This window comes from Ricinus communis, chromosome 4 (assembly GCF_019578655.1).
Source record: "Ricinus communis isolate WT05 ecotype wild-type chromosome 4, ASM1957865v1, whole genome shotgun sequence".
NCBI lineage: Eukaryota > Viridiplantae > Streptophyta > Magnoliopsida > Malpighiales > Euphorbiaceae > Ricinus > Ricinus communis.
The window spans coordinates 28,516,046-28,539,165 of NC_063259.1; the positions used below are offsets into that span (position 1 = coordinate 28,516,046).

At 34.6% G+C, this 23,120-nt stretch overlaps 4 protein-coding genes across 6 annotated transcripts; 2 read left to right on the plus strand and 2 right to left on the minus strand.

The window, feature by feature from the left end:
- Nucleotides 1-137: 137 nt before the first annotated feature.
- LOC8275482 (phosphatidylinositol transfer protein 3) lies at nt 138-8,214 on the minus strand. Of its 2 annotated transcripts, XM_025159370.2 has the most exons (7): nt 8,111-8,214; nt 7,767-7,978; nt 1,288-1,546; nt 1,025-1,061; nt 828-933; nt 540-650; nt 138-424 (listed from the first exon to the last, which is right to left on the minus strand). In XM_025159370.2, the coding sequence occupies exons 2-7, from the start codon at nt 7,923-7,925 to the stop codon at nt 314-316; spliced, it is 783 nt and encodes a 260-aa protein (XP_025015138.1). In that variant the 5' UTR covers nt 7,926-7,978; nt 8,111-8,214; the 3' UTR covers nt 138-313. The 2 variants fall into 2 exon arrangements, with proteins under 2 accessions (XP_025015138.1, XP_002511081.2); XM_002511035.4 differs by lacking the exon at nt 8,111-8,214 and having other exon boundaries at nt 7,767-8,104.
- Nucleotides 8,215-11,879: 3,665 nt separating this feature from the next.
- LOC8275480 (probable beta-1,4-xylosyltransferase IRX10L) lies at nt 11,880-16,057 on the plus strand. The gene is made up of 4 exons (XM_002511033.4): nt 11,880-12,380; nt 14,079-14,467; nt 14,708-14,949; nt 15,261-16,057. Exons 1-4 carry the CDS (start codon nt 12,272-12,274, stop codon nt 15,772-15,774), a joined length of 1,254 nt encoding a protein of 417 aa, XP_002511079.2. The 5' UTR covers nt 11,880-12,271; the 3' UTR covers nt 15,775-16,057.
- Nucleotides 16,058-18,287: 2,230 nt separating this feature from the next.
- LOC8275479 lies at nt 18,288-19,672 on the plus strand. The gene is made up of 4 exons (XM_002511032.4): nt 18,288-18,704; nt 18,814-18,872; nt 19,189-19,306; nt 19,387-19,672. Exons 1-4 carry the CDS (start codon nt 18,454-18,456, stop codon nt 19,469-19,471), a joined length of 513 nt encoding a protein of 170 aa, XP_002511078.1. The 5' UTR covers nt 18,288-18,453; the 3' UTR covers nt 19,472-19,672.
- Nucleotides 19,673-19,974: 302 nt separating this feature from the next.
- Nucleotides 19,975-23,119, minus strand: LOC8275478 (chromophore lyase CRL, chloroplastic). 2 transcript variants are annotated; one of them, XM_002511031.4, is made up of 9 exons: nt 22,581-23,118; nt 22,445-22,494; nt 22,280-22,340; nt 22,155-22,190; nt 21,819-21,869; nt 21,109-21,201; nt 20,608-20,712; nt 20,301-20,393; nt 19,975-20,192 (listed from the first exon to the last, which is right to left on the minus strand). In XM_002511031.4, exons 1-9 carry the CDS (start codon nt 22,746-22,748, stop codon nt 20,052-20,054), a joined length of 798 nt encoding a protein of 265 aa, XP_002511077.1. In that variant the 5' UTR covers nt 22,749-23,118; the 3' UTR covers nt 19,975-20,051. The 2 variants fall into 2 exon arrangements, with proteins under 2 accessions (XP_002511077.1, XP_015580796.1); XM_015725310.3 differs by lacking the exon at nt 21,819-21,869 and having other exon boundaries at nt 22,581-23,119.
- Nucleotide 23,120: the final 1 nt, after the last annotated feature.

Consider the following 23,120-nt stretch of genomic DNA (forward strand, 5'->3'; position numbering starts at 1 on the left):
GAGCAACTCCATCATGGAAAATGCTTTATCCTAACCTTGGCTACATTAACTTCTTCAGGAACACCTGTGGCTACCACGTTGAGAGAAGTCATACGTATCAGGTTCAAGCGAGGGATCATCAAGTTGATTGGGAGGAATATAGAATTTAATGTAGCTATTAATATATAACCACGCAAAATAAACGATATTTTTGTAATATATAACAGAAGGTTTAGCTTAGAAGACTTTGATTTGGACAAGAACATAGAGATAGGCTTTGCTAGTCTACAAGGCCCAAAATCTCTTGCTGTTTGGGATGGTTTGTTAATCAGCTCTACAGGATTGGAACTAATGGAAGTTTCCCTCCATATATCTCTGGTATTTGGCTCTCGTCAATGTCTTCTAAGAGAGTAGATTTCAACTTCTTGTTCTCTACAAATAGAATCTGCAAGGCACATGCAGAAACATAATCTACTAAAATCATAACTTTGACAATTGTTTATATACATAAATTGGAAAATCAAGACGGAACTCGAAGAGAAGAATTAAGCAGCACGTACCTTTTCCCGGGTGTTTTGGTCTATAAAAGGGTAAAGGGTTTTCCACACTGCCATGAAAATGTAAGGTGCATGCACAACGAGCACCTTCCCTAGTCTTTCTGGGTAGTAGTCCTGCAGAACCCAAAAAAGAAAAGGTTTCCATGAATCAAGATTCAGGAATCGAGGGCAGGTGGATCACATTGCAATTAATATGGCTCTATGCGAGCTCTTTTGCTTTCAAGAATGGCAGATTCAAATTGAGCAATATGAATAAAAACAAATTTGGTGCAGCTCCAAACAGATATATACCTGCATGAAAGATATAGCTGCAAGGCATCCTCGGATATCACAGTTTGCATAACCCCAACCTTGAAGATCTCCAATGACAATAAATTTCTCCTCTCCTGGTGGCATCCTGATGCATCAAAGCACCCTATCAGCGGTCTAATGTAACAATGTGTTCTACCACTTCCTTAAACCAGTAGAGTGATGAAGAAATAATTTACCTGGCGCATAATTTATCCAGGGCGCAAACGAGAAAACCTGTACATATATACATAGACAGCAATTATAACCTGTCAAAGCTAACAGATAATTGTTCCGTACTTCTCGATTATTCAATGCTTAGTTAAAATGGATTTTTTTTTTTAAAAGAAAAAACAATATAGCATCAGTCGGCCTACAAGATGGCTGATTTAAGTCGTAAGATGCATAAAAAGAAGTGGGTATATAAGCAAAAATAATAGAGAAGTAGCAGGTAAATTCATACGTTTAAATTCATCCAGACTATCTTTGTATTGAAAATGTCTAGCTCCAAGAACAACTGTAATGGGACGTCCTTTCTTATCCGATCCTTGCATAAACATCTTGTTTTGTGCAATTTCATTTGGAACTTGTGATGGGGAAATTAAGCCATTTGGAACAAATTCCTTCCTCCATTTCAGGTAATTGAGGAACATGACAGACGCTCTCTTGACATCTAAATCACGAGCTCGCAGAAATCTTATGAGTGTAGAGTCATCAACTCCCTGCATACCAAAAGATTTAATACCATGTTTCAACATTATCAATGTATGTGTTAGAGCAACTGATTTGTTCATCTATTTTCCCAAGAAAGTGATAGTAAAATTTGTCATGTAGTGTGTAAGTTGTAACCATTTTAATTATTTCTTTTGGATATTCACTAACTAATTTTGCTATATGATCTCAATTTATGGGGTAATATGTTAATGAGTTAATGCCACGGTAGAAATCGTTAATATTTACCAAGTTTAGTACGTCTACTTATAAAATTTTACATTTGATCTTTTAATCCTTAATTTGTTTCTTTTTTGTTTTGATAAATTATTAATTGACTTCATTAAAAGGCATTGGTTAAGGAATAATGTCAAATCATGATATATATATATATATATATTGGATTAATAAATTGTTTTATCAATAGTTTATTTATTAAGTTTTTACTTTTGTATCTAGTATAACCAACGAGCATGTTTGTTGGTCATTTAGTTAGTTATGTTCAGTAGCTGTTAGCTAGACTTGTGGGTTTGTTAGTGAATTCTAGTCTTAAGTTAGCAGGTGAGTCAAGCTTGTTTTTAGGAGTCAGTTAGCTAGTGTTTAGCATGCTGTTAAGCAGTGCTGGATTGTAGTTTAAATTATAATTTTTGGCATAATCAATTGTATCACGTTTTGCAGTTTACAATCTCTGTTTAATATTTGGTATCAGAGCGAAAAGCAAAACATCTGATCAATTCGTGTGGGTAACGGGTTTGGGAAACACACGAGAGAAAAGACGAGACCTTCTTGTCTAAGAGAGAAAAACACAGGAGAGTGTTCATGGCAGAATCGAGTTTCACGAAGGCTTGTATTCCTACCTTCGATGGGGACTATGACCATTAGAGTCTCCTCATGGAGAACCTTCTGAGATCGAAGGAGTATTGGCAAGTGGTTAGCAATGGATTCAAGGAAGTGAATTTTGGAGAGATGTTAACTGCTGAACAAGCAAAGAATCTTGAGGAAATGAAGTTAAAAGATTTCAAGGCAATGAATTATCTATTCAGCAGCATATATAAGACAATCCTAAAGACTATTTCTTAGAAGTCTACGGCTAAGGAGTTGTGGGACTCTATGAAGAACAAGTTTCAAAGAAGTGCTCGAGTCAAGAGGGCTTAACTTCAAGCTTTGAGGAGAGAGTTTGAAGTCTTGGAGATGAAGGAAGGAGAAACTGTCAATGATTATTTTGGCAGGGTGATTATCGTCTCCAATGCAATGCGCAATTGTGGTGAACTAATCACAGATGTGAAGATTGTTGAGAAAATTCTAAGAACTCTCACTGAAAAGTTCAATTATATTGTGTGTTCTATTGAGGAGTCAAAGGACATTGATGATCTGTCCGTGGATCAATTGCAAAGTTCTTTATTGGTCCATGAGCAGAAATTCAAGAAAACTGTCACTAAAGATCAAGCACTCAATGTGGGTTATGATGGTGACAGAGGAAGGGGACGAGGTCCCTCTCCAAGCAAGGGAAGAGGAAGAGGCCAGGCTTGGAACAAAGAAACAGTTGAGTGTTATAACTGTCATAAGCTTGGTCACTTCAAAAATGAGTGTCCGGAGTGGACACCTTAGGCACACTATGCTGATGAACATGTCTCTAGACAGGATGAGATGCTCTTAATGGCTGGTGTTAGAGCTGACAGGCACAGGTTGATGGCTCATGAGAATTCAGAAGAGAATAGTAACAATTTGTGGTTTTTAGATAGTGGTTGCAACAACCATATGAGTGGCGACAAGAAGTGGTTCAACAGTCTTGATAGCTCCTTCACCTGCAATGTGAAACTGGGCAATAGAATGAAGCTTCAAGTCTGCGGAAAGGGGAATGTTAGGATGAGAATTGATCAAGCTTCACTGGTTGTGCAAGAAGTTTTCTATGTTCCAGGGTTGACTAATAATTTTCTCGGTATTGGTCAAATGCAAGAAAAAGGTTTGGCTTTTCTTATTAAGAATGGATTGTGCAAGATATTCAGTAATAAAATAGAATTTCTCTTCTCCACAATGATGAAGAGTAATCGTATGTTTGTGTTACATGTTGCATATAACTCTGGAGAGAAGAGTACTGATGGTTTGTGTCTTAACACAACTCAGTCTAAGAAAGAAGAATTAGATTTGTGGCATAGGAGGTTCGGCCACCTTAATCTTCAAGGACTGCTGAAACTTGAGAAGTCCAACATGGTTAAAGGGCTGCCTTCTATGAAGAATGATAAAGAAAGTGTGTGTACTGTATGCTTAGTAGGAAAACAGCATAGAAAGCCCTTTCCAAAGAAGAGCTTGTGGCGAGCCTCTGTAAAACTTCAGCTTGTTCATGGCGATCTATGTGGGCCTATATCACCTTTCTCTAGTGGCAAAAGGTATGTGTTTACCTTAATAGATGATCATAGTCGAAAGCTTTGGGCTTATTTCCTTGCTGCCAAGTTAGAGGCTTTTGGAGTGTTTAAGTCTTATAAATGCAGAGTTGAGAAAGAGTTAGGATCTCAACTTGTAAGCTTTAGAACTGATAGGGGAGGAGAGTTTCTGTCTACTGAGTTTAAACAATGGTGTGATGAGGTTGGGATAAGGCGACAATTGACAACAGCTCTTACTCCTCAGTAAAATGGAGTTGCTGAGAGGAAAAATAGGATCATTCTCAATATGGTTAGGTGTATGCTATCAGATACTAATGTTCCTAGCAAATTTTGGTGTGAAGTAGTTGCTTGGTCCACATATGTATTGAATAGAAGCCCTGCTGCTATCAATAAGGAGAAGACTTTGTAGGAGTTGTGGAGTGGATCACCACCATCAATGGATCATCTAAACGTGTTTGGCAGTTTGTGCTTTGTTCATATTCCTGAGCAACAGAGAAAGAAGCTGGATGATAGGAGTGTGAAATGCATCTTTCTTGGAGTGGCTACAGAATCTAAGGCCTATAAGGTCTACAATCCCGTCACAAAGAAGATTATTGTTAGTAGGGATGTGGCATTTGATGAATCTAAAGGGTGGGATTAGGACTCTAACAATTTTACACAAGAGAATGTTGAACTCTCTTGGGATGGATTTGACGAGGAAATAGAGGATTCAGAGATAGAGGATAATGACAGTGAAGAAGTAATCTCATCTCTGAATCAGCTAAATGAACAAGCTGATCAAGAAGACTCTGCTGATGTGCAGGAAACGAGTTCTCTAGTTGCAGAAGTAGACTCTTCTCTAGAAACTGATGAGCCTAGTGACAACTTGGGTGCAAGGATTAGAACAAGACCTGTATGGCATAATGATTATGAAATGGATAATGATTTGTTCTCTCCTAGTGATTACTATGCTTTGCAGACTGATAGCTCTGATCCTATGACTTTTGAGGAAGCTGTGAAGTCAAAGAAGTGGAGAATAGCTATGAAATCAGAAATACAAGCCATTCAGAAGAATGACACATGGGAACTTACCTCTCTACCACCTGAAATCACTCCCATTGGAGTAAAATGGGTTTACAAGACCAAGCTTAATGAGCATGGGGAGGTTGACAAGTTCAAAGCCAGACTTGTAGTCAAGGGTTATGCTCAACAATATGGCATAGACTACAATGAAGTTTTCACACCAGTAGCTAGATGGGATATTATTCGATCCATGCTTGCACTTTCTGCACATCATGGATGGCATGTGTATCAACTTGATGTGAAAAGTACTTTTCTACATGGTGAGCTTACTGAAGAAGTTTTTGTGATACAGTCGCCAGGATTTGTAAGCTCAGGGGAGGAAAGCAAGGTGTATCGGTTGAAGAAAGCTTTTATATGGATTAAAATAAGCTCCACGAGCATGGTATTCCAAGATTGAAAGGTATTTCTTAGAAGCATGGTTTCAGAGGTGCCCTTATGAACATACTTTGTTCATTCTAAAGAAAGATTCAGATGTGTTGATGGTCAGTGTGTATATGGATGACCTAATATATATAAGCAGCAGTGAACAGTTAGTATCTGAGTTTAAGACCAACATGATGTCCAGGTTTGAAATGACAGATCTTGGGAAGATGAGGTACTTCCTTGGAGTAGAGGTGTCTCAGTTTGATGATGGTGTATTCATATGCCAGAAGAAGTATACCAAAGATCTGTTAAACAGGTTTGCGCTTATAGATTGCAATCCAGTAAGGAAACCCACAGTTCCTGGTGACAAGTTGACACTTGAAGGAGATGGGATTATGGTTGATGGACCTCTGTACAAGCAGCTGATTAGGAGCTTGTTATATCTGACTGCAACAAGGCCTGATGTAATGTTTGTGGTATGTTTGCTTAGCAGATACATGGCTAAGCTAACTAGGCTACATATGCATACTGCAAAGAGGGTCTTGAGGTATCTAAAGGGTACTTTGGAGTTTGGAATTTTGTACAAGAGAAAGGAGGAGAATCCTGTCTTGATTGCGTACACAGACAGTGACTATGCAGGGGATTTAAATGATAGAAGGAGCACCAGCGGATATGTGTTCTTTCTTGCTGGGGGTGCCATTTCCTGGTCATCTAAGAAATAGCCAGTGGTCACTCTATCGACTACAGAGGCTGAATTCATAGCACTAATTTCATTCTATTTGGGACCTAGAGGGGCGTACAGATGAGAAAGTAGGTGTCACGCGTACATATATATATATATATTCTTTAGATTTTTTTAATTAATTTCTTTCTTTTTTTTAAGTATAGCTTTTAGTTTTTATGTGCTAAATGAATTTGTCTAAATAGATAAAAGGATTTTACTTGTTTCCAAATTAACAATGTACTCATTTCTCCAAACTAATATATATAACACAACTGAGGGGAATCTGATTCCACGGCAACAAGATGCGTGCTTTAATATCTATAACCAAAGATGTTGTTAACTAAAAGATATTAAAAATTAATTAAATGTTGTTATTTAAAAAAAATATTCAAAAGATTAAATTAAAGTAAAAAAAATTATTTTTGTGTCCATAATCAAAAATAGTTATTTATTCTTTTTTAATCACTTTCTTGAAGAACTTAATTCACAATTTACCAAAATATTATATATATATATATATATATATATATATATATATATATATAAACAACAATCAAGGGTTAAAGGTCTAAAACGTAACCTTTTAAAAGTACAGGTGCTAGATGAAAACTATAATGTTCTCCGGCCTTAATACTTTCGTTTATGGCCTTAACACATACTCATTCTATGTCATATGGGTCGTAGAGCTCCGCTCAATAAAAAGTTAGTTCAACCTTGTTTGTTAAATTAATCGACTTAGTTTTAAATTTGATAATTTTATCGAACTTGATAGAGTTTGACTCGTTAATTCGCGAGTTTATTTGTTTATTGGTTTGTGAGCTCGAACTCGATTTGTTTAAAAAATTCGTAAATAGGCTCGCATAATTTGATTTATGAACAAGATTAAATCTAATGACTCGAGTTAAAATTTAAATTTATTTTATTTTTAAATTTAAAATTATGTATATATTTATAATGTATATTATTTATGTTACATATTTAATATACATAATTTATATATAATAATAACTATAATTATTATTTTATATTCATAATAAATTAAAAAATACTTAATAAGCTCGAACTCGAATCTTTTTATTATATTACTATTTAATAAGCCGAATTTAAACTTAGCTCGTTTAACATAATAAACGAGTTATTTATGAACCGAGTTTAAGTTATTTGTAAGTTAAATAATTTTAAAACAAGCATAGCTCGAGTTTAAATCGAGCTTGAGCTCTTTATTAGATTAAACTAAACGGAGCTCAATGTGGTTAAAATTCGACTAAGCTCGTTTTATTTCCAGAACTATATGTTATACCATATCCCTAAAACAAGTACAAAGAAACCTACTATTGCCAGGTTGGATCTGAGCTAGTGGTTTAGGTTCAGGAATTTTGCTTCAAGCTAGTGAACTGCCACTTCTAAAGGAATCCTTGAGAGAAAAAAGGAGATGAAAACCACAGCAGCAGCTGCAATAATTTTGATCGATAACAAACTCGGATTGACTCAGTATTATTTTTTGGAGGTTATATCGCAGACGTTGTTCAAGGTTCAGAGCGTAGACAAGACTCTTTCCACGCACAAGGGGGGAGAAAAGATTTAAACAAAAAGAAAAGGAAGCATTTCAGAACATGGCATCAAGAAAAGCAGAAAGAAAGAGCAAGAAAAGATACAATATATAAACAAAATGAGAAAAGAAAGAAGAAGAAAACCTAGCACCTTGGAAGAGGGATCCATTTTCTCAACATAGGCTCTCATAAGGCGTATTTTGTTTCGCTCCATTTCATTGCTTTTACATTTAGCCAGCCGGTCATCCTTTTGTTCCATTCCTTCAGTTGTTTCTCCATTAATCTTCAGGATCTCATCACAGTTCATCATGCTTGATAACCCCTTTTCTCTGTCTCCCGATATTTATGCTTCCAGCTGCTTAACTATGGAAATGGTTTTATATACCAAATCGATAATTAATACGAATGTTAAAATATGAAATATTAGTATATATTTGTGGAGGAGAGCAACATATCCAAATGCAAATGGTACACCATCTACAATTATACACTTACATCATACAGCACAGCACTGATCTCAACCTATAGACTTATTTAAGTAACCCAAGTCAATGTCATGAGATGATCCCAACATATTTATTGTTATTGTTATTTATTTATTGCATTCAGTAATGAATTTTAAAAAACAGCCAAAACGAAACTACCATTTGATTATATTAAAAACAAACTTACATATAATCAAGAATATTATCACTGTACAAAACCTTTTTTTTAAACGCCTTGTGATTAAAGAATGAGAGTATAATTACTATAATGAAATGAGTTTATAAGTTAAAAGATAATAAAACAAAAAAAAAAATCTCTGTTTTAAGTCATAGGAGCTACAACTATTAGTAGTCAAATTAGTTTTTTTTTAAAGATTAGAATGAAAATAATTATTCAATTTAAATAGTATCATTATATCTTTCTTTATCAGGAAAAGAGAGAAAAAAATGATTAGATAATAATTATGGGCATACTTAGAATATCTAATGCGCTGTAATACATTTATATTACAATTACTTAGATATAAAGAAGGATGAGCAATTCAAACTTGAAAAATTTAGTAAGGCAATATTTTAAAATAAATAAAAAATATTATTTTTATTGCATAATTTTTTTCTTTCAAAAATATTATTTTTAATTTATTTTCAAATTCACGGTATAGTTATTTTTCGGTTGTTTTATCCAAAAATAACTAAAAGAAAACTAAAATTAATTAATAACAGAAATTTTAAAAAAACTAAAAAATGTATTTTTGATATTTTAACATGATAAAATTAATTAAGACTATAAATTAATAAGTATTATATATATATATATATATATATATATATATATATATATATATGTATTTTCAATATTTTTCTAAAAAGAAATACTTCTATAATTGATGCCACTCTATTTCAGGAAAATTGAGTATTTCTTTTTAGAAAAATATTGAAAATATATACATAAATTCAAAACTGACCTTGTTTAACTTTTATTGTTTTTTTTTTTTTTCTAATTAGGAAAAAAGAAAAGAAAAAGAAAAAGGAGTATGAATAAAGTCATTTATTTTTTAAAACAAGTAAGTGGTTGAAAAATAAACTGCCATAAATTAGTTTGCTGTATGTATTTATCTGACGTACTTAAACTGATGTGAAGTGGGAAGTTGATGATATTTCAGCTACATTATTGCACGTTATTAATGTATGGAAAAATTCTTTACTAATATAAATAAATAATTATCATATATTTATTTATTTATTTATTTTAACTTGTGATGTGATGATTTACTATATGAAAATAATTAATAATTAATAATTTATTATATTATTTTATATATATTTTACTTCTAAAATTAAATATTAACTCAACTTGTTACAGCAAAATTGCCTTCATATGAGTGTCAATTTAATGTTCAAAGAGATTGCTAGAAGTTCTTTTATATCTATGCAACTACATGATGGAGACGCAGTTTCATAAAGATGAGGTTTGAATTTAATTAAACTACTGTTTTCTACATCAAATATAAAATCGGCGATCAACTGTACCATGCAATTGTTAGTTCATTAGTTTCTATCTCTAACTCCTGTATGGCCTACACGAAACGAAACGAAACGTTTCTTGCTGTACCTTTTTGCATTTTCTTTTCAATTTTTAGCCTTTAAAATTTCAAGTTATACGTCAAAACTAATGATTCCTCTCTACTAATCATATATATTGAGAAGCTTAATTCAGATTGGAAAAAAATCGGCTTATAATAATACTATTCGTTTAATTGCTAAAAGAACAGTATATTTTGCATTTATTATCAAATTTAATATACATTATTTAAATTTTTAATTTTAACATTAATTTCAATTTTAACTTTCAATAAAATTATCAACAAAATTTATTGACGTGGTGTAAATTTCGGCAACAATAATAAAAAGAAAAAATTGATTCAGCACTTCGACTATTAAAATATTATCGTTTAAGTACATAAGATTAATAAAATTCTAAAATAAAAAAATAAAAAATAATAATTTATGTACTTAAATAATAATATTTTAATAATATAACGAATTAACAATTTTAATATTAATTCGGTTCTTTTTTGTTATTGCCAGAGTTTATGTCAAGCTAGTAGATTTGACAAATAATTCTATTAAATACTAAAAATGAAATCAATATTAAAATATAATGTTAAAATTGAAATTTAAAAATTATATGCTAAATTTGATATCAAGAATAAAGTTTAAATTTTTTTAAAAAATTAAGCCAATATTATTTGATGTATAAAAAAATTAATTAGGATAGACGTAAATTTTATAATTATTTAATAAATTTAAGGTGATGAAAATTCAATTTACAAATTGAATAGTCAAAATATCAACTACACAGATATTTAATGTTTAGTTTAAATAGCAAAAGTAATTGCTTTTAGAATATAGAATTCTGGAGTTCGCACAATATAAGATTTCGCATTTATAAGGATAGTTATTTCTTTATCGTATAGATGACCGGCCGACCATGTGTTCATTATCACTATCAAAAGGCATACATTACATGATTGAAAAACAATGCTAATTAGGTACGGAAATTTATAGCACTTTATGGTTGGATGGCAAATGGTAAGGGATCCATTGATTTATGTCTTCATCGGTTTAGGTAAGAGGGATATTAAACTTGTCTTTTTTCTTCTTTTTTTTTTTTTTTTAATCACAGATAAATTTGGAATTTGAAATCTTAACCCGGGAGTATTTTATAGTTCAAAAAAGTATTAAAATATTTTTCAAACACCTTCATAGTTTATAATTTAAATACATAATTATTATTATAATTATAGCTAGCATAATACATAGTATATTTAAAGAGGTAATATTATAATTGAAATAAACGAAATACTAAATTGTTCAAGGAAAAGCCTAATAAACGAATATTTTGTCCAATTCCGCAATTACAACAAATTCAATGATAATAAGCATAATTATATTTTTTTCTACATTATGTATCTAATTTTAAAAAGAGTATATTAATAATAGGGTAAAATGTATTACCTTTAAATTTTTTAATTTTATTTTTATTAAGTTCTTTAAAATTTTAATTTTAATTTTATTAAAAATCTATAGAAGAAGAAAGGATTCATTTAATTAATAATTTAAAGATCAGTACACAAATGTCGGAGAAAATTTTACGATTTGCTCGAAGATTCAGTTATTTCACTTCCATATTCAAATGTAAAAGTATTTCTAAATTATTTTTGAAGATAATTTTTTTGGTTGAATTTTTATACATGTTGGTTTGCTCTCAAGGTTTATGTTATATCCAAGGTGTTGGATCACAGCTAATGTTTGGATAATGAGAAAATAGAAGAGGAAACAGAAAAAAAGGAGATAGAAGAGTTGCAAAACGAGGAGATAAATAAGAGAGAGAAAAAGACTTAAGAGAGATTAAGAAATATCAATTGTAATATTGTTCAGATATTTGTGTTGATGAAATATTACTGTTTGTTAAAAGAAAAAAAAGAAGCTGGAGATGGTTTTCCTTATGGGCGAAGGGCCTCAGTTAGACAACGAGATGAGTAGAGGCAACTCAAACCCAATCAAGTCCGTAGATTCAAAGCCCATTTCCATTTAAACCCGAACTTAATTAATTCTAAATGAGTCAAACCAAAACGACCAGTTTTAATCTAACCTCTCATAATACAAATAAGATCATAAACTAAGTTTATGTATGTATCAATTCACATATTATGTCTTTTTGAAAATAGATATAAATATATATATATATATATATAAAGGCAGCAGGTTGAAGGTTGGGTCTGGTAAATGAGGTGGACTTTCCATCAGATTAGAGGAAGCAAAGGAATGCGGCCTCCTATTAAAATATAGTAATTTGTTATATTAATTATAATAATAAAGAAAATTAAAAATAGGTTGAAGAATCTTGTTCAAGCAAAATTTGCTTAGCCTTCTCTATCAATCTTCTGCTCGTTGTTTCTCTATTCATGAAAAAAAGAAGAAAAAGCTCATTTCTTGTAGTTCCAAGAAAACCTTTGTAACTGCTGTTTCTTGTGACATTTTAACTGGCAAGTTTGGGTACTTCCTCAGCTGAATTCTTGATTGAGCTAGTTCTTTGTTAGATTTCTTGTGATCTTTTCCTTTCGCTTTGCATTTTTGTGCTTTAAAAAAAGAGTAAAAAGCTAAAAGAATGGAGATTTGGAAGTGGGCTTTTCTTGGAATTCTATTGTATGCTTTCTTCTTATCAAGTAGCAGTGCTTTCAAGCTGGGTAGCAGTCAACGTACTGAGAGGATTTCAGGTGAGATTTCTTTAATCCATCTCCCTTAATTTTTGTGACTGCTTTATATATTTTTCTTAATTACCTTTTCCAGCTTTGTGAGGTTTCTTCAGTTGTTTAATTCAGTTGGTTTTTGCAATTTTCTGGATTTTAACTGTGATGTAGGTTTAGTAACTGAATTTTAGGGTTTTAGGTCTCTTAGTTCTGGTAAATTTGTTGGATACGATATATTTTTCGGATCTGCTCGAGTACGAGCTAAATTGAAGATTTAAGCTTTATTTTATTTTCTAAGTTCTAACGCTAGTCAACTGTAATTGTGTCTAATTGGCATTGGTTGAAGTTAACAAATTACTTTATATTTTCTAGTCAATCAGTTCTAAGATCTATGTATGCTCTATCGCTATAGTTTAAGAATTTCCCAAGTTTGGAACACTGTTCTGAAGTCTTTGTGTTCGGGTAAGCTGTATCTTCCTCTCCTTGTAGCAAAGAGAATCGTCTTGGAGCTTGAAAGTACTGCATGTTGTTTCTTGACTAACTGAAATAGCCTGAAAAAATATCAGTTATCAAGCATGACATAAGTTGAGGACAGGACTCAATCCATCATTATAGTAATGTATTTAAAATTGAATAGGTGGAAATGGTTGAAGTTTTTTTCCTCTCAAATCAATTAAGCCATATATCAATCTAGTACGGATCACTAAATGGAAACTTATCCTCCATTCTCCTCAGTTTCAGGGTACATTTATAGAATGCTCGATTGCTGCAAAACCTTTCTTTACTGCTTTTTCCCATGTCATCCTCAATAATAGTTGCGTATTTTGTCATCATTTGACTCGTATAGGATGTAACTTGAACTGGAATTAGATGTATTTGCTGGGATAGTACTAGCTTGCATTTGCTTGATTACATGCTAATAATTAAAAGCGAAAGAAAAAACATAGAAGGAGTTTATTAGAATGAACCTAGGTGTGGAAAAAGTTAACTTTTGACTGTAATTATTGTTTGTTGCTCATAGCTGTAGATTGTGTTGTCTGTTTCCAATTCCAATAAGAAAGCTTGTGAAAAGGCAGAAGATGCTAAGTAAAGCTACAAGGTGATGCTTTTGGAGCTAATGTTTTAGGTTTATATATTTCAAGTTTGATCTGAACAAAACAGAATGGTGAAAGTGTTCTTTGTAATCGACCCCAGCTATTTTAGACTTGATTGATCCAAGTTGAATGTCTGAAATTTCCAGGTTAGAAATAACTTAGTGGCATGGAATATATTTAATATACTGATGGGTACGTTTTTGTTAGGAAGGCATAAAGTAACTGAAGAAGTTTCTTTCTTAGTTTAGTAGTTGCTCTTTGTTCTACCTGCTTCATATCCTCCAACACTACTTGAACCAAGAAGAGGAAATGCCATGCTTCGGAAAGCCATATTACACTGTATTTGGTTAGAGATTATCAAACACAAGCTGTATGGTAGTAGACATGTCTGACTTGGACTAATCCTACCTCGACTATTGAAAGACCATGCAATATGTTAAAGGCCGAAGTATGAAGAGGGGGAAATGATGGTTTCTTCTTGCTAACTATGAGGAGTAACATGCCTTTTTTATGCTTATATCAGTACATTGGGATAATAATGTCAATAATTTTTAATTATTTTGAAGCTATTAAACCCTGTATAAAGTTTTATATAAGATCTTTACAGGTGATTGGATTGTATAATCTGTAGGTAGTGCTGGTGATGTTTTGGAAGACGATCCTGTGGGAAGACTAAAAGTTTTTGTTTATGAACTTCCAAGCAAATACAATAAGAAGATTCTGCAAAAGGATCCAAGATGCCTCACCCACATGTTTGCTGCTGAGATCTTTATGCATCGGTTTCTGTTATCTAGCCCTGTTCGAACCCTAAACCCTGAGGAAGCTGATTGGTTTTATACCCCTGTATACACCACTTGCGACTTGACACCGAATGGCCTCCCTTTGCCTTTTAAATCGCCAAGAATGATGAGAAGTGCAATCCAGCTTATTTCTTCAAACTGGCCTTATTGGAATCGGACGGAGGGAGCTGATCACTTTTTTGTAGTGCCCCATGACTTTGGAGCATGCTTCCATTATCAAGTGAGTAAATCTATTTCTTTCATGTTTGTCCTTCCTGGTATCTCCAGACTGTCGACTTGCTGTTTTATGCAATTTGAGCCAGTTGACTTCATATTATGGTTCCCAAAGTCCCGAGAACGTTTCTTTCTTGTTCTGTATCAAATTGTCAATGTGTAGTAATAATCTTTTCTCTATCAGGTAGTTATTTTCCAGAAATTCTATTTCTTTATTTTTCTAAGTCTTTCACACGTGCTTTTGCAGGAAGAGAAGGCCATTGAAAGAGGAATTCTTCCTATGCTTCAGCGTGCTACCTTGGTGCAAACTTTTGGACAACGGAATCATGTTTGTTTAAAAGAGGGCTCAATCACAATTCCTCCATATGCCCCGCCACAGAAAATGCAAGCCCACCTGATTCCCGAGAAAACTCCTAGATCTATCTTTGTCTACTTCCGAGGATTGTTTTATGATGTGGGAAATGACCCAGAAGGTGGCTACTATGCAAGGTATTTTTCATATTGTTTTCACATTAACAGGAAACATTTTAGTTCTCGAGTTTTTTCTTTCTGCTCCACTAGCACTGAAGGCTGAAATCCATTTTCTACCACATTGTCGAAACTTGCAAATAAGAAACATCACTTCTTAGTTATGGCATGTACCTTCTAGTATTCTTGAGAAGTAAAAGAAATATTCAAATAAATATTTAGTGTGTTGGTAAACTGCTATATGCAAGTGGAGGGGAATATAAAGTGTCACAATGTGATGTAAGTTTAAGCAAGGTGTTAACTGAATCCCTCTCCACTTTAAACTTTTACAGAGGTGCACGAGCAGCAGTGTGGGAGAACTTTAAGGACAATCCGCTTTTTGACATTTCCACAGAACACCCAACTACATACTATGAAGACATGCAAAGAGCTGTGTTTTGTTTATGTCCACTTGGTTGGGCCCCATGGAGTCCAAGATTAGTTGAAGCAGTGATATTTGGTTGCATTCCTGTTATTATAGCAGACGACATTGTTTTACCCTTTGCTGATGCTATCCCATGGGAAGAAATTGGTGTGTTCGTAGATGAGAAAGATGTTCCCAATTTGGACACCATTCTCACTTCCATTCCACCAGAAGTAATACTGAGGAAGCAGAGATTGCTTGCGAACCCTTCAATGAAGCAGGCAATGCTATTTCCACAACCTGCTCAAGCAGGAGATGCCTTCCATCAAGTTCTGAATGGACTAGCACGGAAATTACCACATGACAGAAGTGTTTACTTGAAGCCAGGGGAGAAAATCTTGAACTGGACTGCAGGTCCTGTTGGTGACCTGAAACCTTGGTAGCAGCCATGGCATCTCGTTACTTAAAGTAGATTCTTAGGATTCGTTCTCCTCGCCCCACTGATCGACAGAGTTGTAAGAAATGTAAATCTCAAACTTGCCACAATGTGTTGGATTGTGCATTGTTTTTTTGCAGGTTTAGGGGCGTTGCTATGAGCTTATTACTTTCAGTTAGTCGCCTCATTTTATAGTGTATAAAAATCATGTACTCCATGAAGTCCGGCAGCTTGTTTTATTCTTATTCTGGCGTTACCGTTTCTTCCTTCTATAAATTATTTTGTGACTATTGACCAACTTTCTATTATGCATGTTTTAACGTATCAGTAAAGTTATCCGAGGTAGTGAAGAATGTCTCTCTGAGATTGGCGATGCCTGTCAGACTCGTCATTGTCTTTCTGATTTGCACAAACTAAATGGGTTACGCAAGAAACAAGAGCCAGTCCCGGAGAAGCCCAACTTACATAATCCAAAGGAGAGGGCTTGCGCCCCTAAAGATAAAGTGACCTTGTACAATAGTGCATGAAAAAGGTCAGTCGACCCCAGTATCGGACAAACACAGTAGAAGACAGCGACCAAGGTAAAATAAATTAGGAACGAATAGAGAAATTTTCGGAATCGACAAAGATGAGGAGATAACGGGTGCATGATATTTAGTGCCCTCCCATTCGCCAATAATACGCTCTTTCAGACCCCTCACTCTCCGATATTCATCTCCTCCGCATGCATAAAAACATCGCAGATTGCGGACGGAAGTGGTACGGTGGACAATGACGATCGTGACTGGCGTTTGTCCTATACAGAATAACTTCTAGTGGAAGTAGGGCGAGGAGGCAATAGATTCATCTTGTCATGGAAGATAGACATGAAGGATAAGGCTCTGTAAGAGTGACCGGAGGGGCTAATAGTTAAACCATACCGCCCATGCCGATCCGCCAACTTTCAAGGACTTACTTTCCGTTGACACCTACTAGTTACCTAATAACATCTTAATCTCCAATCTACGAATAAGAAATAGGAAGCATCTGGCCGAGTAGCAGTCAATAGGCGGAGAAGAAGTAAAAGGCGAATATATCTTTGCCCCCCTCTTCAGTCAATGCTTTGGCCTTCGTCTCTTTTGCCTTTTTTATGACCAGTTTTGTATGTTAGCGCGGGGGCTATTTATATTACTCTATTTGTTTGAGAAAAAGACATTCCAAAGCCATAGCTATTCCGTGTAAGCTGAAAAAGGTAGTTATGTGCGTCTCAATACTTGCCTTCAAGCTAGACCCCAATAATGGGTAGATTCATCCCAAACATCATAGCTATAATCGTTTCTAATAAGTATCTATTTTTCCTCTCAGCTATTTCCAGAAGTATACGCACAAGATCTCAGTGCCTCTGGAAAGAAGATATTGAGAGAATTCTGTGGACATGTATTCTCCTCCGGAATCTAATCGTAAAAAATTTTTTTTGTATTGAAAATAATGTCTGGCTTGTCGATTGTTCGTCCAGGGGAGGTGAAAATTGGACGGTTCATGCTGGCGAGATCGCCTATTTATTTCATCCTTCTTTCCTCACATGAATCATGAATGGGGGGGAAGTGGCTCTTTCTCACGACTAGGGGGTTCTAGACTAAATAGGAAAAAAACCACGCGGAGCGCTCTTCCAAAAGCCCGTTCAAACTCCACCGTTATAATCCCTACTGGGAACACACACGTTCTATTGTTGAGGGTTCGGAGGAGGTATATTATGTCACTTTCGATCCGACTTCGTCACACGAAGACTCGTTCAGTGATTCCAAAGCTAGCTCTAGGAGAATTTCTGAACCTATTTTCTATGGCTTAAGGAAGGGCAGCAAGCACTAGTAGGGAAGCGGAGAGAGAGACTTTCTTTGTTTTTTAAACTAACTCAACATTTTCAAAGCGTGAAATCGAGTTTTCTTAGGATCCTTTAGGAAGTGAGGGTGTTACGATTAATCATATTGAGAAATAAGACTAATAATCACATAAATATGAATAAATAAGCAAGAAAAATAAGAACATAAGGATTTAATATGCCTACGTCCTCGGGAGCGATGAGCGGCTGTATTATATCATTGATATACTAACTAGGTTATGAATACAAAAAATATATATAACCCTTGGCACAATTAAAAAAATACTCCGCTCTGTTTGCTCATTGCATTGCGCTTTATTCGCTCGCTCCGCTCCAGCATCTGTTTTTTAAATTGGTATATGAGTCATACCTAACAAATTCATTTCTTTTAACGACGCTTACTGTGGTTATAAAGTTATAATGAATATGCTTACGTATTAAAAAGTTTGGTTAAATAATATTTCATGCAACAAAATTTTATAAAAGTGCTCCAAATTTGCATCTCATACTTTATTATTATTATTTTTTTCTTTTTCTTTAAACAGTAACAGCCAAATAAAAATTTCAAGAAAATTGTGCGACAAAGATAAACGAGTGACAAGTGAGTACAAGGGACCTGGTGTTTTGTGTGGGGGACATGGAAGCCACGCTCCCACATCTTTCTTTTTGTTCTAGAAACTAACACCCAATAACTCTTCTTGATTTTACCTTCTATAATATTCACCACTCTCTTATCTCCTCATCTCTTATTTCTCTTCTCTCTGCTACTGTTGGAAGAGAGAAAGAGCACTGGGAAAGAAAATAGAAGATTAGGTGGTTAAAGAAACAATGGCCGCCCTGCATGCACCCTCGAGGCTTCAGGCCTCCATGTCAACACCGCTACCTTCTCTTCTGGCTCCCATTAGCAGCAATGCTGGCCTGAGACCACCACCTGATCGTTTTGCTTTGAAATCCTCTTTCTTTTCTCCATCACTTCATCTCTTGCTTCCTTCTAATCAGCACCGCCCTCTTGCTGCTGCTGCTCCGAGATTCTCCATGCGTGTTGCATCCAAGCAAGCTTATATTTGTAGAGATTGCGGGTAACTTTAAATACTTTTGAGTTTCCTGATTTGAATTGCTCTTTATTTTTTCCTAAAAGTTGCATGAAGGAAAGAAATTTTGTGATTGGTATAATTCTGGTGGTTTCAGGTATATCTACAATGAAAGGACTCCCTTTGAGAAGCTGCCTGACAAGTATTTCTGCCCTGGTACTTGCTTCTTCTTATTATCTTTATTTCCAAAGAGAGAAATTATCCACAATTACATGGACTGTGAAATGGAGTGATCCTGCTTATGTTTTAATTGATTATATCACATTATCTCTCCACAAATGAGTTGCAATCTGCCTTTATGGATGTTATTCAAGAATTGACGATCGTGATTGGCATAGATGGCCTGCCTTATCCATACGATGATGATTTGATTGGTCGATTAAGTCAGGCATCTGATCATAGACAAAGGGAGATGATTGTTTAGATTTGCTTAAAGGGTTAAATAAATATATACTTGAATTTTGTTTTGCAGTCTGTGGAGCTCCTAAAAGGAGATTCAGGCAATATACGCCAACTGTGAACAAAAATGATAATCAAACAGATACTAGAAAAGCACGCAAGGCACAAATTCAGAGAGATGAGGCAATTGGGTGAGTATATTTAGTGTTTCTTACTTACTTTTCCGTGCTAAAAATACAGCCTGTTTATAGGGTAAATATGTACTTTGCAGGCGAGCTTTGCCAATTGCAATTGTAGTTGGAGTCGTGGCTCTTGCTGGTTTATATTTCTACCTCAGTAGCAGCTTCCAAGGTTGACAGGGAGCAAAATCCACTTAAAAGAGATGCTATCTTGTGAATGCTTCAGTTCATACAACAGAGCAATTCTTGTAATTTTATTATATTTGGGTGGGAAACACCTTTTTTTTTTTTTTTTGGTCTTTGTTTCAAGATTAAGATATCCAATTTTCTTATAAAATTTTGTGATAATAAAAATATGCTCAACTTTCGTATCATCAACTAAAGAAGCTGAACAAGCGTGTTGCAAACGTGGGCGAAGTTAGAGAAACTCCAAATTCCAAGAAATCTCCAGGGTGAAACATTATAATCTCGTTCAATCCTCTTTATGTTTTCCCTATTGGAAGAGCAAAATGGTGAAGGACTAATCATAATGAGCTCAAATAAACCCACTAGTGTCTTTGCACTATACAAGAAGCCTCCGGAGAACTCTAATATCTAGCATTCCACATTCATCAGGTGTAATGTTATATTGTTAACTGACCAAGAAACTAAAAAACGATGGATGGATTACAAGGTTAAAGTGGCAGGAAAATAGAAATTTGATAAAATAATTTATGTTTGAAATTTTACACATGGTTGCTGTGGATGTCGCAAGTGATCATTCTTGCAATACAAAAGAACCCTCTATTCTTTTCTCCATTGATAGCGGAGGAGGGAAATTCAAGGGAGAAAACATGTCATTAACACTAGAGCCTGGCGCAGGCTTGAATTCATAAGGACCTTCTTTCACTCCCCAAACCTGCAACCAGCAAAGAAAGAACAATTTTCAAACCGACAGATTGTAGCCCCTATTTCAAACAACTTCCAAATTGGTTTAAGTCAAACTAAGCAAGACAGCAACACCAACCTGATTTCCATCATCATCGTAGCCCCTATCCCAAGTATGTAATTCATTGTTTTTCAAAATTGCGAGTTCAGAAGTGCAGAAGGTTGCTCCATTCTGTCAAAATAGCAGATTAGCGCAACTTACTCATTGTAATTTCATAAAAACTACAGTTACACTTGTTGCCCATCTCTGTAAAACCAAATAACTTGGACACGCAACTCCAGGTTCAAGAAGAAAGAAAAGAAGAAAGAAAAGAAGAAAAAAGAGACGCATAAAGCATTAGGAAAATTCTGATCTGAGTAACATAATGAAGGCAAGAAGCAAATACCCATGAATTTGGAAATCCGCCAGGGGGAGTAGAACCTTCATATAAGCAGCGTTTCCCACGGTCACAGCGATTAAGATATATTGTTGTCAGATGTTCTGCAATGTCCTAGTCATATATGGCAATGTGAAGAAAACATTTTAAAGTAAGATACTCCGTCACCATTTCCATTGAATACAAAAATAGGAACAGTAAAGAATAAAAAACCATGGGTGGAAAAAAAATAAGAGAGGTTGCAAGGACATTGCAGATGCTTCTAAGCATTAGTAGTCTATATCAATTGACATCAAAGAATCACAATCTGTAGTTTATGTGTCCTTCCCTGATAAAAACCTTCAGGGCGATTAAGTTGCAACTTGCAGGTCAAAGTTTCCCTCTCAAACTCAAATGAAGTATTCTAATAGATTAGTTGATGTTCTCAAGGCCAAAAGTAAACTTGAACAAATTCCAATACCTCAAGAAAATGAATTAAAGTCAAGATCTAAATGCATCTAGAAGGCTTACACCAATAACTTCTTCAGGAAGTGGACGCTGATCCTTGGGGCGATCACAGAAATTTTTGTACTCCTCAGCATCTCTAATGGCATATGAACTCACCTGTCGACTCATTGCAGAAAGAAATGAGGCTTGGTATTTAACGTGTTTAAAGAAAATTCTCTAGAACACTTCAAAATGAATGGGGACTAAACATTGATTAATCATAAAAGACATAGGGGGAAGAGGAACTCATAAAATTGATTTAACTAAGAGCTGATGCAGTAAAAATGGAGGAAAAAGTTTATGCGACCAGAAAACTAATGGCAGGATCAATTGGAAGAAGCCAGTGGAAATTTTCACAAGTAGTCTAGAAATCATGTTTCCAACATAAACAAGAACTTGTGTTGACAACATTGACAAAGCAAAAGGAGCTTCATCTTTAAAGAGGTTACTCCCAGTTCTACTCGACAAAATTCAAGTTATCATAATAGTTTAAAGGGTTTCAAGCAAATAATCTGAGGAAGATTGACCGACATAAAGAGAATTTCATAAAAGTACTTATATACTTGGTGACAAAGTTAAGCACAGAAATCAGACTAATCGCAGTGATGATATTAGAGCCACTGTTAGTTCTTTAGGCTTGCACCAAACTATTGACAGAAATAGATATTTCGAAGTAATTAAACATAAAAGTAATGGCTCGTAGGTCAGCATCACCAATTACAATAAAAGCTCACCTCCACATCGCATTTCAACTCCTTTGGACAGGGCTTCACCATATAAAACCTCTGCAACAACATAATTGTTTTTTTTTTTTTTGCAAAAGCGTTATTAAGACAAAGTCTAAGAGCTAAAATATGATAAATCAGTCAAAAAGAAAAAGAAAGAAAACAAATTTTTTTCTACTCAGTATAGCAAAACCTTGAATGAAAACTCATCCAGAGACAATTAACATATAAGAAGGAAATCCAAAATTGAAGCAAGGAGATAACTTAAACCCGCAGCTACAAAAACAAACAGATAATGACAACTTAAATAAAGATTAAACCTTAAAGTGAAGGCATGAGTAATACCTGGCGGAAGGGCTTTTGTGGAGTCCTCCAGAATGCCTAAAAAAGAGAAAAACAATCTCAAATATATGAAATCTATCAACTGAATTCAGTACAAGAATACAGAAGCAGTGGTGAGTGAAACGAACTTGCTCAAAATATAAAACTTTAGAACCATCCACCATCTCTGCAGCTGGGCATGTAAGCATTCTGCACATAGAAAATCACTAAACAAAAAAACTAAAGATATTGAAAGCATTCGCAACACCAACTTTTTTTTAAAATTCAAATTCATCAAAGTAAATAAGAGTTACCTAATGTTGAAGTAATTATCAGGATCCCTGGCAGCTTGTTCTCTCGAGAACTAAACCCAAATTGAAACTACAATTAGAGGGACTAGCAAATTAAAAAAAGAGAAAAAAAAGGACCTTTTCATAAAGAAAATAGTACTTTTTCGCCGCTGAGGGATTGAGAAACAAATCGAGCATGGTCCCAACGGGTAGTGGACTTGGTGAGGCGCTTGACAAGAACTGCACCTCCTATCAATACTAGCGTCTTTATTACTATGCCTCGAGCTCTGCTCCATCCATTAGACTCAGACTCAGAGCCCGTTACCATTGTTAGCTTCGTTTTATATTATCACCCGCTTCCAAACGCCCGCCACCATCTTTTCCTTCTCTTCAAGCAAAAATAAAAGTTCAACAACGGATGGTGATGATGACAATAAAGGAAGAACTGGTTTGAAATGAGGTTGATGAGTAAGGGAAAAATTGTCAGGACTCAGTTGTTGGAACTTGGATTAATGAGAGACTCATCAAGTTGTGGATTGGAATTTTGGGCGTTGGCTACTACTGTAGTGGAAAGTGTGTTTGGGCTTTTCTTCTTTTTTATTTTTTCATTATGCATTTGCTTTCTCTTTAGGGGACGCCAGTTCGCGGATTACCTGGCCCTCTCATCTTATCTTTTCCCTCGAGGTCGCATAATGACTCT